General features: G+C 40.1%; 1 protein-coding gene across 1 annotated transcript in view; it reads right to left on the bottom strand.

The window, feature by feature from the left end:
* Positions 1–16,744, bottom strand: part of cntn6 (contactin 6) — a gene marked incomplete at both ends in the record, with an annotated part of 63,447 nt that overhangs the window by 6,792 nt on the left and 39,911 nt on the right. The window contains one exon of the mRNA XM_083891941.1: positions 3,128–3,308. Coding sequence (XP_083748067.1) covers positions 3,128–3,308 — 181 coding nt within the window. The remainder of the gene's footprint in view (positions 1–3,127; positions 3,309–16,744) is intronic.

Raw genomic sequence — 16,744 nt, 5'->3', positions numbered from 1 at the left:
CTCTCCCTGAGGGAATTGTTTTCCCACCTTATATTCACGCACACTCCTTCATCACAACTGCTTCCTTGATTATATTTGCCAGTATTTGCATCTGCAAGTTTTTACACTGCAAATGAGTCACACAACTGAACCACATTTCTCTTCATTAAGGACAGTTCTCCAAAATCTGCTCTCAGTTTCTGCTCTTTGCTTGTGTTAAATACTGTTCAAACCTTGTTTTTATTGCAGCTGTGCAAAAGCAAGAGCAAATATGTGTGAAATGAAGCAGAACTTGTTGCAAAACAACAGTCACGTTCCCATATTAGCCTTGACATATTGTTAGGTTTATTGCCTAATGCCCTGGAGCAACTAGACAAGACAACGTGCTAAAAAGTTCCTGTGAAGACAAAATAAATTAAGAAAAGATAATCGTTTATTAGTCCCATAACGGAGGAGTTTGCAGTGTTACAGCATCACAGATAGTAAAAAAGAGTAAAGGTAATAAATAGTGCAGCGAAAAATACGTTCACATTCACACCTACAGTCGATTTAGAGTCTCTAATTTACACAAACCTCAATCTGCAAATGTTTGGACTGTGGGAGGAAGCTGGAGTCTGTCCATACGCTCATCCCAATTTTTGTTAAGCAGTATCCCAAGAACATCTTCAGGGAATCATAATTGAACGGTATTCAAATTTTAATGTGAAATCATCTCCACTTTTCCCCATGTGTTACTGTGACTAATTATAAAATGACATCACTCTGGCTCAGAGGGATTTCCAAAATAAATAATATCAAGCAAAATTTTTTTTTGAAATCTCGAGTTTCAAAGTCGAGATCTTGAGTTTCTTTTGACTGCCAGACCATCAAACATTTTCAATTGCACCGTGTTCAGGGCTTCTTTGGTTCAGCACCATGGAGAGTGGTTAGAGTGAGAGAGAGAGCTGCTCCTCATTAGCAAGAAGCAGTTTGCTCATGCAAAGAAATGCATCTGTTTATGTTTAAACACAAAATAATTTTGTGAACTGAAAATTAAATGACAAGCATGGCTGCTTGCTTGCGTGCGTGTGTGGGTCCTCCATTGTGATAGCGGAGCGGAGACCCAGCAGCTGGATTTACAGCCGAGGTCAGTATATTAGTGTGTGTATAGGCAAACGAACAACAACCACAATGACCGTTACTCATTGCGTTATCACAAAATTACAATATTGAAAGTTGAAAGCGTGTTTCGATTGTAGTGGCAGTGGCTTTTACGTTTCTTGGATTATTGCAACACACGTACCTGTAAACACACAAACAGATAAACACACTAGTAAAGTTCTAACAAGTATCCTTTTAAACTGTCCACAGTGCTAAACCAAAGAAGCCCTGAACATGGTGCAATTGAAAATGTTTGAGCGGCTGGCAGTCAAAAGAAACTCGAGATCTCTATGTTGAAACTCGAGATTTCAATGTTTTTTTTTTTTCACGTCACTTCGGGGGCTCTGTAGTAAGGGCCTTAATGTGATGCTGTCTTTTTATTTATTTATTTTTATTTTTTTTATCTTTTTATTTTTATCTTTCTTTTATCTTTAAAAAAAAAATTAAATTAAAATCTTTTTAAAGGTGCTATACAAATAAAGGTATTATTATTATTATTTTCCACTATGTGGACTGCCTCGACGAGGTATGGTACGTTTTGTGTTTCCATTAGTGATGGTATGCCTGGTATCTTTTTTAGTACCTGCTCTGGCGAGGTCCCATGTAAGTTGAGCTGATACTATGCGTGACATCGTCAGACTGTTGGCCACTGATCGGTCACGGTGCCGTCACACGAGGCATGAGCAAGACGGCCGACACTAGAATCAAGTCGAACAATGCCGAACTGTAGATAGGTTAACATTCCTATAAATGTGGGATAATCAACAATTACAAAGGAAATGTCTAAAATCTCATCATTTAACAGAGGAGTCTGATGTATTTAGCGACAGCACCGCCGGAAGCAGCGACCGTGACCAGCGACCTGCATCACAAACCCTGCCACTGTATTTCAGTTCAGTGACTATGTCAGACGGAGTTGGAACAAATATTTTTAATTCGCTGATTCAAATGATTCATTACACTGAAAACAACTGCTTTACAAGTCACTGGTGTGATGACTGAAAGGGCAATAGAAAGCGTGAGAAAGAGAGGTTAAACACTCAACAGAGCAACATCAAGAATACGTTTGGGTTGAAAATCGAAATGGAGACATGATTTCCAATCACACTGCATGACAAAATATGACAGTGTCTGTGACATATAAAGATTTAACAGGTGCGCTACAAGAAAGAGCAGAGTGACACTTATTTTCTGTCTGTAAGTCAGACGGAGCTCTGATGACAGTGTCGACTGTAAGGTAAGATGTAAAAAAAAAAAAGTGAGGCCCGCTGTTGAAAGCTTTCCAATGGCTTATCAAAATATAAAAGCCATTTTGCATGTCACACTTTTGTAATACAAATATTTTGCCATTTTTGGGACACCTGCTGGTAACTTTTATTGGATGAATAATGGGTTAAACAGTGCAAAGACAAAAAAAAGTCACACACCTGAATATTTATTTTGACTATCTTTAGCTTGATTATGACACATATTTGCCCAATGGCGTTATTTTATCTAAATTTAAAGCTTTTGCAATGTCACTTGTATTCACAGTCTCAAAGGAGTTAGGCCTGGACTCTGTGGTGGCCAATCCATTATGTGAAAATGATGAGTCATGCTTCCTGAACCATTCTTTCCCAAGTTGAGTCCAATTAAAAAATCTTGGGATTGTTATCTTCAGATATGCCCAAAAAATTGTTGGACCTAGACCTGACCAACTGAAGCGATGTCAAATCGCCACACTGCCCGAGAGGCTTGAATGGTAGGTAATAATCCAAATATTATAGTTTGTGCCTCTTTCTTTTTGGCTGTGAATGTGATGTGACAGTCAGTCACACACATAGTTCTCGCCAGACCTGGAACAAAGGAATACACTGCTAAAAGCAAATAAACTATAATACAATATTTCAGGTCTGGCGAAGATCACTACTCCTTCCTGTATGTTAAAGGCCGAACAACTTAAATAAGTTTGCCTCGACACACAATATGACACATATCTATGTTTGTGTTGTGTTGTGTGTGGACTTACGTGGTTTCTTGGTTGTGATGTTTATTGCAGGACTGCAGGGTCCATGTCCAGCACTGTTCTGGGCTCTGACTGAGATCAGATAGACTGTACTGCCCTTTAAGCCAGACAGCAGAGCTGAAGTGTCGATAACCTTCACTCTTTCCGCCTCACTCTGCTGAGATCCTTCCTCCCAAAACAGAACCTAGCCAAAAGAAACACATTTAAGAGAGAGCTCCAACAATATTGCCTGCCTTTGCAGATTTCACTATTAAAACTGCTTTTTGTGGCAGCTGAGTCGAGTCAAAATATTTATTTTGGCAAATTTCCGGCTGAGAACATCACAATGTGCTTTAAGGAATGAGCCTCCTTCTGTCTGCACAGCAGAGCCAGTGTATGCACAGAATATGGCAGGAAAGACACACACTTATGGAAATACAGATTTAAATGCCGTTTAAAAGCTAATTTTAGGTCTTTAATATTAAAAATATTAAACTACTATAGGACTTAAATGAGAATAGTACATTAGCTCAGATACTGCAGGTCCTGATGCTGTTTTTACACTACCCAGTGACACAGTATCTGATAATAAGCAGTACCATAACTGGGAGTGAGGAGTTCTAGGATAAGGGGCTTGTTCAGGATCTGTATTCATAGTGAGATCATTCATGACCTGAGAACGCGAGACAGAAAAAGCAGACAGGAAAATGTCAAACAGATGGTTTAAGAGTAGCCTGGGTACTGATTCAATTGGCAGCATGCATGTTTGCAGGGACCTTGCTTGAGAGTAGCGACAAGGCCTGGAGTTGCTGATAACAGATGCATCTGTGTGTGTGTTTTTTTTTTACCCCAGTAGCAGTTTAATTTTTGCAGTTTCAAAGCCACTTGGGAAAATATCTCAAATGCTTCAGCAGAAGTTATGGTTTTATTTTTTTTTTCCCACCACCTCCTAATAATCTAAGCACATACTCAAAGATGGATTGAAAAGTGGGATCAAGGTGCTTTAGCTGTCAAACTGCACCACAAAGTCTGAGAGAGACAGTGGCAGTGCATCCAATCACCAGTACTGTGTTTTTAGCGACACAACTAGTTGAGTGTGCAATGTTATGTGTTTTCTGTGTGTGTTCTATTGTCTGAAGTAGGCGAAAGGTTCTGGGGAAAATGGTGTTGCATGATTATGACTATTGTAGCAATCAAAGTCCAAAAATCAGACGTCCGTGTCGTCTTTGATTTCAGTTAATGGCCCCATTTTTTGATTATTAAATTGATCACTTAACAATTGCAATAATTGCAAATGTATTAGGTCGGCCTAGTTAAAATACTTTCACCTGTGTAGTTGTATAAGGTACTAACACATAGTATTCATTTCTGACTGAACCCATGGCTTCTAGCCTGGACCCAAGAAAAAAAACAAAACAAGATTTAGCAACTTGCAACTTTACCAAAATGTCTAACCAGATAAAACCCTTGCCTGCTCTTTTCTAGAATATATTGAGAATACATTTTCTGCTTTATCTCACTGTTAGATAGCCTTTTCTGACTGGACATTTGTAAACTGCTGACTCTATCCCCCCAAAGTCCATAAAGCTCTATTAACTCACTCATACCAGGCAACTGCTGCTCTATTGCCACCTCATTTGGTCAGAATGTGTCAATTAAGTAAATCGAAGGGAAGGATTTCCAACTCCATAATACCGCATTTGGACTTAGTGATAGAGGCAACAGTGAATCAACAAATCCTGTTTACTGTGGTATCCTGGGTGAACTCAGCCAAGTCTGCCAGTGATTTTGCTCTGCGGACACGTTTGGCAATGACACCGTTTTGGCCACCTTCAGAATCTCCTGAAAAAGCAAACAAATCACAAACTGGTCTTCCCGTGGGCATGCTAGAGGTGGGCTTTACGCTATGACAGCAGAGAAGAGATGTCTGGCAGTTACACATCCAACATGAGATGTGGTCAGGGATTAGCTAGGATAGACAGAAGATGTTAGATGCCATTATTACACAGTCATTGCTCCTTAAAAAATGCTTTCCATTGCTCTGCATATAATTTCCAGATCATTGGTCTGATTGGTTGTAGGTCTTCAGTGTTATCATCGTGTTGGTGGCTAAATTAACAAGTGCTGATGAGTGTGAAGTGTATTAGACACTTTAACACAGCAAATATTTCACTATAATTCTGTGGGTTCACATCTCTGGGGGTCTGTGACTGGGGTTTACAATGCCCTGCAATTGAGTTTTAAGACGGATGTCTGTAGATTTTGGATCATCGGTTGACCATAAAGTGGATGTAGGTTCTTAGGTTAGACATTGGTCCTGGCATTTGTACTTTGATGTGCTCCCCAGGGGAGACTGGAGGTTGAATGGCTAACCAAGGGCATAGAATGATGTAGGAGGAGGAGCAGGTAACCTTTATTAAGTGTGGTTTTGCTTAGGGAAAGTTAGAGTATTTTGGGAATTTGGTCGATGCTCTCCCAGGCGATCTGCAGCGCTTGGAATTGAATTGACACTTGACTTGTAACAGAATAAAGATCTCTTTGTTTGGTGAAAAGTCTTGTGTTACGGAGTCTCATTCTACATCATCATCTCATCACCTGGTGTTCTGAACAAGAAGGAAGCCTGACTAAAACGACAAGCGAAAAAAAAAAAAAAAACTGAAACTGTTGTGGATCAGATGACATCAGCAGAGGAGGTAATCTAATCTATACCAAGGATGGATTGCATTCATGCATGTTCAGGAATGTGGACACACATGGCTTCAAACCGAAACTTAAAGGGATACTTCACTGATTAGCATGTGGCTTTGTATTGCTAGAATAGCAGTAGTATTTTTTAGAAAATGTGCTTCCCTCCCGCAGTTTTTCACTGAGCTGTAAAAAATCCGTTCTCCCTTTTCCATGAGGACCCTAGGGAAGTGTCAAAAAGCGTCATTTGACATGTTCCGAGGGTCCTAGGGTTTCAGACTTGAAACAACAACACTCGTTCTGCACTTTTTCGACTCACCCACAGGGGGACGAGACTTCCCAGAATGGACGAGACTTCATTCCCAGAATGTACACACACAGTGTCCGCCGTCTTTGCTAAAAGTGACCTGCGGCTCTCGCTCTCTTTAATTTGGCCTTGTAAACTAAGAAGACAATGACAGAATGTAGTTTTCAAACTGATATGGCTGCGAGAGAAAAGACCTGCTTTTTGCCATTGCCCGCAGCCGGAACCGGGTACCTGGAGAACTTTTTGGGGGCACTTGAATGTGCCGCCGCGGGCTCTGGCTGCCGCATCGGAGCGGAACTGCACGCACTTCGGCCTGGCACTGGCCGGATCTGGAGCAGTTTGCTCCAACTCGGCCGGGCAGGCAACGGGGGTAGCGGGCGCCGGTCCGGTGGATGAAGGAAACGTGATAAACGGCCGTCTCAATATAAAGTGAGTATTTTGTTTTAGATTTATTTTTACCAGCGTATTTATCCATGTTTATATGTAACGCCAGCTGAGCTAACGTTAGCATATTTACAGTGCATTTACATGTAAGAACAGATCCTTCGATTCGCTAACGTTATAATCATTGTTTTACAGACAGTCATATCACCGAACAGCAACGTGTGTGTAATTGTCTATCAAACGTACTTTTACAACGTTGTCGATTCACTGCCGACAACTATATCACATCGATTATGAGCAGAAATAGAGTGGAATATCAGCATCAGTCCTACTTCTCAGTGATGTCTTCCTGCTAGAAATGGAGATCGTAAACCCTCTTGAGTTTACAGGTTTGCCTTTGGTGAAGAGGCTTAGCATAGCTTAGCATAGCCGACTTGACGCTTTCACCGCTCTGAATCTCTGACTGGCAAATAATGGGAACTTACTGCTTGTCCTTTCGTTGTTTTTACTGCACGTCCCAGTGCAATTTAGCACCATAGAGAATAAAACAGTGTAATTTGCAGATCCGTAATGTATTCGCCAACCAATTCATCAAAGCGTGAGCCTTATAAACTTTACACAACCCACTCTCCGCTTCACTGTGGTAATAGAAGCGAGTCAACGCTGCTGCGGGATTTCGAACCGGAAGTGAGTGCCGCACACCGAGCATTCTGGGAGTTGTTGTCGTTTGTGTTCATGAGCGATACATACATTTTTCTGCCTTTCTCGGCCAAGAAGGCACTTTCTTCAAATATTGGATTATTTCACATTTCTACTCCATAGATAACCCATTTTTAATAGACATTCAACTTCCCAGCGGTGAAATATCTCTTTAATGGTTTCTGTGGTCAGATCTGAGGATGCATACATTAAGGATTGAAGACTGTTCTATTACTAGTATGCAGAAAGGCTCCTGAATTTGGCAATTCACTAATCCTGTCTTCTATCTCAAGCTATCTTTTGTGTATGCTATCACAACTTTGACCATGCTCAAAACATCAGCATTAATCAACCTGCTGATAAAGGTCAACAACCTATTTTGTTCAACAACCCTCTTTTTCAAGCCATCCTGCCTACTGCAGCTTTAAAGTATGTATCAGTAACCGTCACATGTAGAGCTCCTCACCAGGCTTTTTGGTGTTGCCACTTAGTTTTTCTATTTTTCTAGTTTTTTCTAGTTTCTAGTTTTTCTAGTTCTCCAGTTTTAATCAAATTAGCACACTCGAGTAAGGCACAGAAACCTTAAGGCTATGCCTTGGTTATAGCTCTATGTAGTGTCGGCAAATAAAATAAAAGCTGTTGAATATAGTGATTAAGGCCTTTTTCACTACAATCATTTGACATTTGGCAAGCATGAAGAGCACAGGTGTTTCTAATGGCATTAACAACTGCTCCTGTAAAGTTGTGACAGTCGGCCAGCAGGCATGACAACACAGTCAAAGACTGAATCCACTATACTTCTCACCTCCTCTATGTGTGTTTTTGTTAGCTATTTGTGATATGAACATAATATGTTCTAATATTATGTTATGGACCGGTATTACTCACCAAAGCTTCGTCCTAATGTGGCAAAACTAAATTTCTGTGCCACAAGTTAAAGTGATAGTTCAATTGTTTTGGTGTCTGTGAGATGAAAGAGATTCTCAAGGTAATGGGAGATGACAAACAGAGGAAAAGGAAAGTGAAGATTAATGTTACATCCTCCTTACAAATCGAAAAAAGATGGACATTACAGAGGAGGAGTTTTGCAGCATTACAGATGCCAACCGCTACCACTAACGACACCACTAACAAACACGCCACACACTTAAGCTGGCACACGTTTCATTATGTGAGTGTTTTTATAAAGTGGCTAAAATATCTTCCCGTCACTAGCAGACATGTTTCACAGAGTGCATCTGCCCGTCTCGTGCGGGTTCTTGTCACGGGAGGAGTGCAGGAGGGAGGTCGGTGTTCATGTAAACACCTCATACAACCATCCATCCATCTAGCCGCTTTATCCTCCACATGAGAGACGAGGGAGGTGCTGTGCCAATCTCGGCTGGCATAGGGTGACACCCACGGTTAATTTAGCGTCCAATTTGCCTAACCCCTAAATCTGCTTGTTTTTGGACTGTGTGTAGAAACAGGTTCCGACCGGGTTGCAAAGGCAAGAGTGCTAACCACTACACCAACTGTGTAGTGAGTGTCGCCCCCTCATACAACCAATCTAATTTATAGCATGTTTAAAACAAAGCAGTTGACCAAATGCTCTATAGCAATAATGCAAACTATTTTTTAAAAAAACACACATGTACAGAGCAAGTCTCACATTCAAATTGTAAAACAAAACAAAACAAAACAAAACAAAAACACACAATGTCGAAGGTTAAGGAGGACAGATGTGAATCACACTTCAAAAAAACTTGTCTTATGATGTTCTAATTCTTCTGATGTGGTGACTGTATAATGTGCGTCTCCAGGGGTCTAATATTTTTATATACAGTACAAGACTTGAGTCATAAGAGAGAAGATAATGCTATCATGTTTTTTTAATCAAACAGATCACAATATTCTGTTAGTTCTTTGTTCTTATGATGGTGTTACTGAACATAAAGTAAAAACTCTTTGCCCAATGTCAAATGCCAATGGGAAATCCTTCGAAAATGGGACACCCCCATTCAAGAGTGTGACACATCATCACATAAGCAGATGCAACGTGTTTTCTCCTGAGATTCAATATACTTTCATAGAGGAAAAAGTCACTGTCACCTGTGATACTGCAAAGTGGAGACATGTCAAAAGTCTTTGAAGTCTTGGAATACAAGTGGGCCAGATTGTGGTATACACATGAGGCTGCAAACACATTATGTTGTGGTATAGCTACACAAATCAGCTTTATGACGGTAACAGCTTCCCTGGATTAGGTCAATCTGTTTGAAGTGAGGCCCTAAAATCTCCTTATAAAGGACTTTTAAAAGCAAAAGGACGACCTATGTCTACAAGTGAACATGCAAAACAAATGGGGTTGGGCTTAATAGTAGGGGGAAGGGGTAAAATGGGATTGAGCCTCCAGCTTAATCTCAGTCTACCGACATGCAGAATGTGTTAAGGTAAACCGGAGACAGTAGGTGTTTAGCTCTGTATGTTAGCCCTGTCATGGACTAATGACCTGTCCAGCGTGTACCCCACCTTTCACACTATGACTGCCGGGATTGGGTTGAACTCACCCAGATAAATAACCCTGATCAGTGTAAGTGGTAGAATAAAAGAAGTACTGTTGGCATTAATAAATAGTAATACATAGAAACCATGTTGCTAAGTAGAAGCAACACTGCCATCTTCAATGAGAGCATGTTTTCCATGCCATCCTCAGATGAAAGGCAACCTGCTGTGGATGAAGGAGCCTAGAAAGTGTTTCCTAGAACTCTGCCAGTCTGTCACAGCAGGACAGATCAACGGCAAAGTGCATCTGATGAACACTGGCCAATGAAAACCATTTAGGCATAAGCGTTGGAGCCTTTGTTTTCGACTGAAGTTATGTTATCTTCATGTGTGGGGTCAGCTTTGAACTCAAAAAGGGAAGGGGGGGGGCAGCTTTCTTTTTTAAGCTTAGTCTCTCCACAGTGACACTTTGAAAATATGTGAAAGACACAGTTTGACTGACGTTCTCAACGATGTAAAATGTTGAGAAAGTCTGGTTTAAAAGTTTAAACCACCCACATACACATACCAACTAGGAGGAGTAGGAGAAGCTTTTATCGGGAGGGATGTTTTTAAGTAGCTTAAATCTGCTTTTTCTTCTGTCTCTGCCCAGGTGGGTCCACAATGGCAGTTCATACCTGGCAAAGTCATACTTGTTAATAAGTCAATACTGCGTTTGACCACACACCAGTGGCAGTTGCTGGTAGAACTGAAATGCTATAACAGTGTTTCTATTTACAGTGTGTAACAAACCAAAATGGGCTGCCAAAGCTAATTTTCTACAAACCTCCCTCACAAAATCCAGAGGGAAAAAAGCCCCTCCCCCCATCCACTGTCATAGAAGCTGATGATTTTCCCGGATTTTGTCCAATCACCGTCAAGCTCACCACAGTGAAAAAAAGCCTATTCCAGGCGTGCTGTCACATAGAGAACAGATGAAGCTGAGCTGCCGTGGGAATACAAAAATTGCATAAGACAATCCATCATCCCTGATAAACAGCTGACTCTGAATGAACTAGTGACATGTTCTAATCGTGTTCTAGCACATGTTTAGTATTGAAATGTAAACACAACACAGAGCATTGACAACATTTTAGAGGAAGATTCCCTTGCTGCCGTAAAGCAATTGCAACTGCCACACACACACAAACACAATTAGAACCAACTAAACTAACTTTCTTTAAAGTACACCTAATTCCATGCATCTCTGATCCACTGTGTCAGTGAGAGTGCCTTCACTTTCACTTTCCATGGAGTAGTCCACATGAATATTCCTATTGGCCCTCGTCTATTTCAAAGATGCGGATTCATATGGTCGAGCCGCTGTAGTCCTATTCTAAATGTTCTCATTCTTATAGCCCAGCCCGGGGAGTGTTTAGTTGAGTCATTTTCCAATGCCATTACAGTTTACAATCATCTAAAAGAAAAGGGGTCCCAACAGACAAAAGTGTATGACTGTACAGTATGTCAACCCAAGCTGCGGAGTTACAGAAGCACATAAGCAGAACGGCTTTGGTCTATTCAAGTCCAAACGGCCATTAGTCAATGAGCCGTTTCAGATCAGTTTTCAGAATCTGTACATTTGTGGCAGTGTTATGCAGCCTCATCAGTTCACTGGTGTACCCCCACTTAATTTCCCCTCAAGTCTAATTGCAGTGGAACCAACCAAATTGTCACTCTTGGTAAAATAAATCTCCGCTGCTTTTTATTTCTGATCATAATAGTGTTTTATATGATTGCTCTAATATGATGCTCTAACACACTTAAATGAAATTAAATAAATTGGTCATGAGGGGGTTTAAGCTTACATGGGTAAGTTAAATAAACTGTGAATCATTGAATGTATATTTAATATCAAATAATAACTTATGTCTACAGAAAGTAATGATTATATGAGTATTCATCAACAATGACTAAAATAACACAAATCACAAAAAGGCAACAACTTGAAACTCCATGTCAATGTCCAAATGGAAGACAAAATAAAACTGGTCCTAAACTTGACCTCTGTTGGACACCCTACTTTACACATGGTGTTCTTCAAAAAGGAGACGGCTGCAGCTTCATCTAGTGTGGAGTCTTACATGACTAAGGTGTGATTGTCAGTATTACAGGAAGTGCTAAGTACTCACAGAACAAATACCATGTGGCAGGTGTCTGCCTCCACCATTCCATTTGTAGGAAATGGTCAAAATATTGTCCGTCTATTCTTAAGGGTATATTTAAGTTTATATATAAAAGTACATACATTTAATATTCAGCAAACCACATTTACCACCATAATTATCCCATTTGATACCATTTTTCTACAGTTAAAAAAAATGTGTGGTCAGGAGATTCAGGACATGGTTTGAGAGCTGCATATCCTGTGGTGTACTTCATCAAAAACAGATGGCACAGGTCCAACAAGCCCAAAGATCAGGACATGACCACAGGAGGATCCATCTCTCCAGCTACACATCTGGAGCCAGTGATCAAGGTGAGACTTCAAACACACACAAATTAAACCAAAAGGATTGAAAGCCTACAACCAATTAAAAAAGGCATGACGAAAAAAAACACACCTGCATGTGAAACTTTCATGAATTCTCTCCACCCTAATTTTTTACTAAACCTCTGAAAAAAACCGGGTGTGGAGGTTTTTCCAGACACGCCCCCAACTGAGAGGCAGACCCAGAACAAGATGGAGAGGTTAATTATCTCATTTAACCTGGAAACACCTTTGGATCCCCCAGGAGGAAGTGGAGGAAGAGGGTGAGGGTGAAAGACTGCTGCCACCATGACCCTGATCTTGATCGATGGATTAAAATCAGCATATTTGAAGGAAGACATTTAATGTTATGAGAATAAAGTTGATTTGTATAAGATAATATTAATAGAAGGGCCTTTCTGCGTGGAGTTTGCATGTTCTCCCATGCGTTTTGGGGTTTTCTCTGGGTTTTCCGGTTTCCTACCACAATCCCAAGACATGCAGATTTGGAGATTAGGCAAATTGGACACTCTGAGGCTGGCTTTAAACACAAAAAAATGAGAGTAGAAATCTTATAAACGTTCCACCATCGTGTTCCCATCTAAAGGGTTGAAAAGGCAAAAGTGTGCTCACGCTGGCTATCCTCCCGTACGCGTTGACGTCAGATCCATGTAAAGTACAGCCAAACAACAACAAACATGTTGGATTATATCCATCACTCGGACATTCAAGTTGCCTTAGCTGCTCTGATACCTATCCAGGAGTCATTTCAGCAATTAAGCCGAGTTACCCCGAGTTTTCGACTGTGGGCTACTTTGTGCTACTAGAGAGAAGTAGAAGGAAGTTTCAACGTATGCGCGAGCACCTGGTGTTGTTGTATGGCAGTGCTTCACAGTGCCACCTAGCCACCTGGCATGCATACTACATCAAATTTCACACACTTTTGCGTCACCGTGTGCATGCAGATTTCCACCCAAAGATGGTCGTCTAAACGCAAAATAAAAGTGGGAACGCGATGCCACTTTTGCGGTTTGTGTTCAGATCGTTGTCTTGTAAAGCCAGCCTAAATTGACTGTGAGTGTGAGAGTGAATGGCTGTTTGTCTCTGTATGTGTCCCTGCGATGGACTGGCGTACCCCGCCTATCGCCCTCTGTCAGCTGTTATTGGCACAACAACCCCCCGCGACCCTCATGTGGAGGATAAAGCAGTAGAAGATGAAGATGGATGGATCAATAATAAAATTATTTGCCACAAAACAAATATAATAAAACAAATATTAGGTAGATAAGTTGCAAAAATAATGAAGAATAAATGAAGATTCATAAAGAATAGGTGTTTGTTGAACACAAGCTTTTAGAGTGTTGAGGTTAGGTGTGCCAAACATATGCCCTACATTACAGAACCAGCCCACCAGAGAGTCCAATCCGGGCCACAAGATTAATTTGTGTAAACTACTGTTGTAAGAATGCTGTGGCCCCTATAAAAGCCGGGCGAGTGTATGTGCAGGGAGAGAGAGAGTGAGCGAGCAGGACTGTGTATGTGTATGTGTATGTGTATGTGTATGTGTATGTGTATGTGTATGTGAAGAGAGAGAAGCCGGCGTACAGGCAGAGTTAGCATTAGTCTCTATGAACTGGGGTAATATGTGTTGTATTTCAAGCCTGTAGAGTGAAATAAACATTCAGACTCTTCCAGATCACCAGTTAACCTGGAGCAGACACAGCTGCACTTCCCTGACCACTGTCCAGAAGCAGAGCAGGAAAGTCAACTCTACATTGAAGGTAATCAACTACCATAGTTATACATAGAGTAATTCCTAATGTGTCCCAGAGGCACGCAACTATCTGTAGGAATATGAAATAGCAGTAAAATAATTTCTAGATCTTGACATGTTCTAATCATATAACATTTTTCAGATACCCGTGACTAAATGTTTGTACCTTTTGTAGATCAACTGTGATCTGTAAGTTGTAATGCATGCAATGTATCAATGGTAAACTTGAGCCTAACATTTTCAGGTTTTTCATAAAAAAAATTTTGTGAAAAGATTCATTAAATATATAAAAAAGGGAAAACATGAGAGTTATTGTTGTTTATAGGTTATTATGACATAATTGTACTTGTCTGGCCAGTGTTTTTATTTACAGTATAACAAACAAAAATGGCTAAATGATGAAGCCCATTTTCACATAAATGCAGTACATGTGTACATATGTATGTATACATAATATGTATATATGTACATATATATATATATTTATACACACACATACATATATATATGCATTCACATTGTGTGCGTGTTTAGCTTCAACAGCAGATACGCCCCCCCAAATTCTTTCAAAACAGTGAATGTTGCTATATTTTCCATGCTTTGAAACCTAATTTATTATTGCTTTGTGTACTCTCCAACACGCTGTGATAGAAGAAGGGCAGCGCTGAGAGAAAACAGTCAGCGCAAGTACATATATGATTGCTACTTCAGCACCAAGGACAGCTCCATGGATGGATCAGGACTTGCTCAAATTGCAGTCGGATACATCAATGTGTCAATTAGACTAGATTTACAAACATCTCCCTCTGCCCCTGCAGTCGCACAGATACTTCTTGATTGATTGGAGAGGTGGCAGGATAACAGGGCGGGGGTGACATACTAGTCATTCTGCTAACAAGGACGATGGCATCCTTGTAAATCACCTACTGATTATAGGTAGTTAAGGTACAAAGGTTGTGTCTGCAATAATATGATGCCACAATCAATACAGAGCTAACATATTGTCATTATATTTACCAGAGAAACGTCAGGCTGTATGTAAGAACTGACAAGCCACTTTTTGAATTAACATATGATCTATGGTTTGAACACTAATCTATACAATTGAGTTTCAAGATATTTAAAAACAAATACTACCCATGTAAATAAACTATATAAGAATATTGATATCATGTGCCACAGAAACTACTACGGTTGGGGTATAATATGCTCCTTTTTATAACCTTGTTCTCAGGAGAAAACTCCACCGTAATATTCATGACCCGGTAACTCTTAAGTCAACTCGCAATGTCCTTTGTATGATGTGCATGTCATGATATCATGTTGACAAGCTCCACTTAAACGCAACAATAGATGCAGCAAGTAGCACGATGCTCTGTAGTGGTAGAGAGAAGATGAAAGCATCCAGCTGAAGGCAACTCTCCATATTTTCTCCCAAAGAAAAACTCATTCTTTGGCTAAAAAAGACTTCATACGAGGAGAGAAATGAGACAAGGGTTGATACTGATCTGACGTTTCAATGATGAAGGGCTGTACATGCGTGAGAGGACTCCTAAATAACTCAGAGCTAGTTCTCCTCCTCGATTGAAATAATTATTTTGATGCTACATATAATTATGTTATAGAATACATTAATTTGTGACTGGCTAGAATAGGCATGCCACAATCCATTTTCTTTAAGTATGACGTGTGCAACAACTTGTGGTGCTCAAGTATTGCATATTGGACTTAAAAAATCAATATTCAACATTTTCTCTGCTCGGTGCTACTTCTATAATTCACAGTGTAGCCATCATAGAACCGTATGTTTTGTGAAATATTGCACACTGAGCAAAAGCATCTCCATTGAAAGACCTCCTCCATGGTCCATGCTCACATTTAAAACACCTTTTTTGTTTACTTTCACACTTTAACCCTACCCAATAAAATTATTGATTCACAAACATTTAATGAAAATGAACTAAAATGCAATATTTTGTTGTTATTGTTTTAACATGTATTTTTACAGGTGAACATTGAGACACATGGTCTCATTTTCAAGAGAGAACCGAGCATTGAACTGTGAGCCAAATATTGATCCTAAATCATACTGTGAGACAAATCATATCAGTGGCCAATTTGAGGTTTTGGTGACCTACATCAACTTCTGCTCACCTTTTTCCTTTTTTCTTTCACCATCTCCACTTTCTCTGACCCCGTATTTGATGTGTATAAGTTTGTTTATTGTTTTTCAAACCTTTTCCTTTCTATTTACACTGTAGTGTTGTGGCTCTTGGCATCCATTGCAAAATGTGACATGCCTCAAATTGATACTGCATGGTCTGACACAGATTGTGGACCAGGGTGTTTAGACTCATCCTGCCCAGTGTGGGGAAAAAGAACACTTACACAGTATTTGTTATTGTACATTACAAAGGTGTTTTGACACGAGAGAGGAAAATAGTATGTGCATTTCCTGAAAAGCTGCAGGATAGAGACACATTTGTTACAGCTGAAAATGTTGATTCTGACAGATTATTTGATGCCATCCTCTGGCAGCTCCTTAAAGGGTAGAACCGTGGCTGTGCGCAATATTGGCAAAGATAGCACGCTGTGATTTACTGACTTAAATAATACTCACTAAAACATGCCATCATTTTCAAGGGTAAAAAAAAACACACTACAGAGAAAAAATAAAATGAGTCCAGTGTGTGACATTTAGGAGTGTTTGCCCTGCATGTTTTACAAATCTAATTTAATAGGTCAGCTAATCACCAATCTGTGCAAAAGCCTGATAAAGACCAATTCATATAAATCCGG

Source organism: Microchirus variegatus (assembly GCF_963457635.1).
Source record: "Microchirus variegatus genome assembly, chromosome: 7".
Classification (NCBI taxonomy): Eukaryota; Metazoa; Chordata; class Actinopteri; order Pleuronectiformes; family Soleidae; genus Microchirus; species Microchirus variegatus.
Note: the sequence above shows the minus strand (reverse complement) of the source record. Positions and strands in the feature narration are given on the sequence as shown.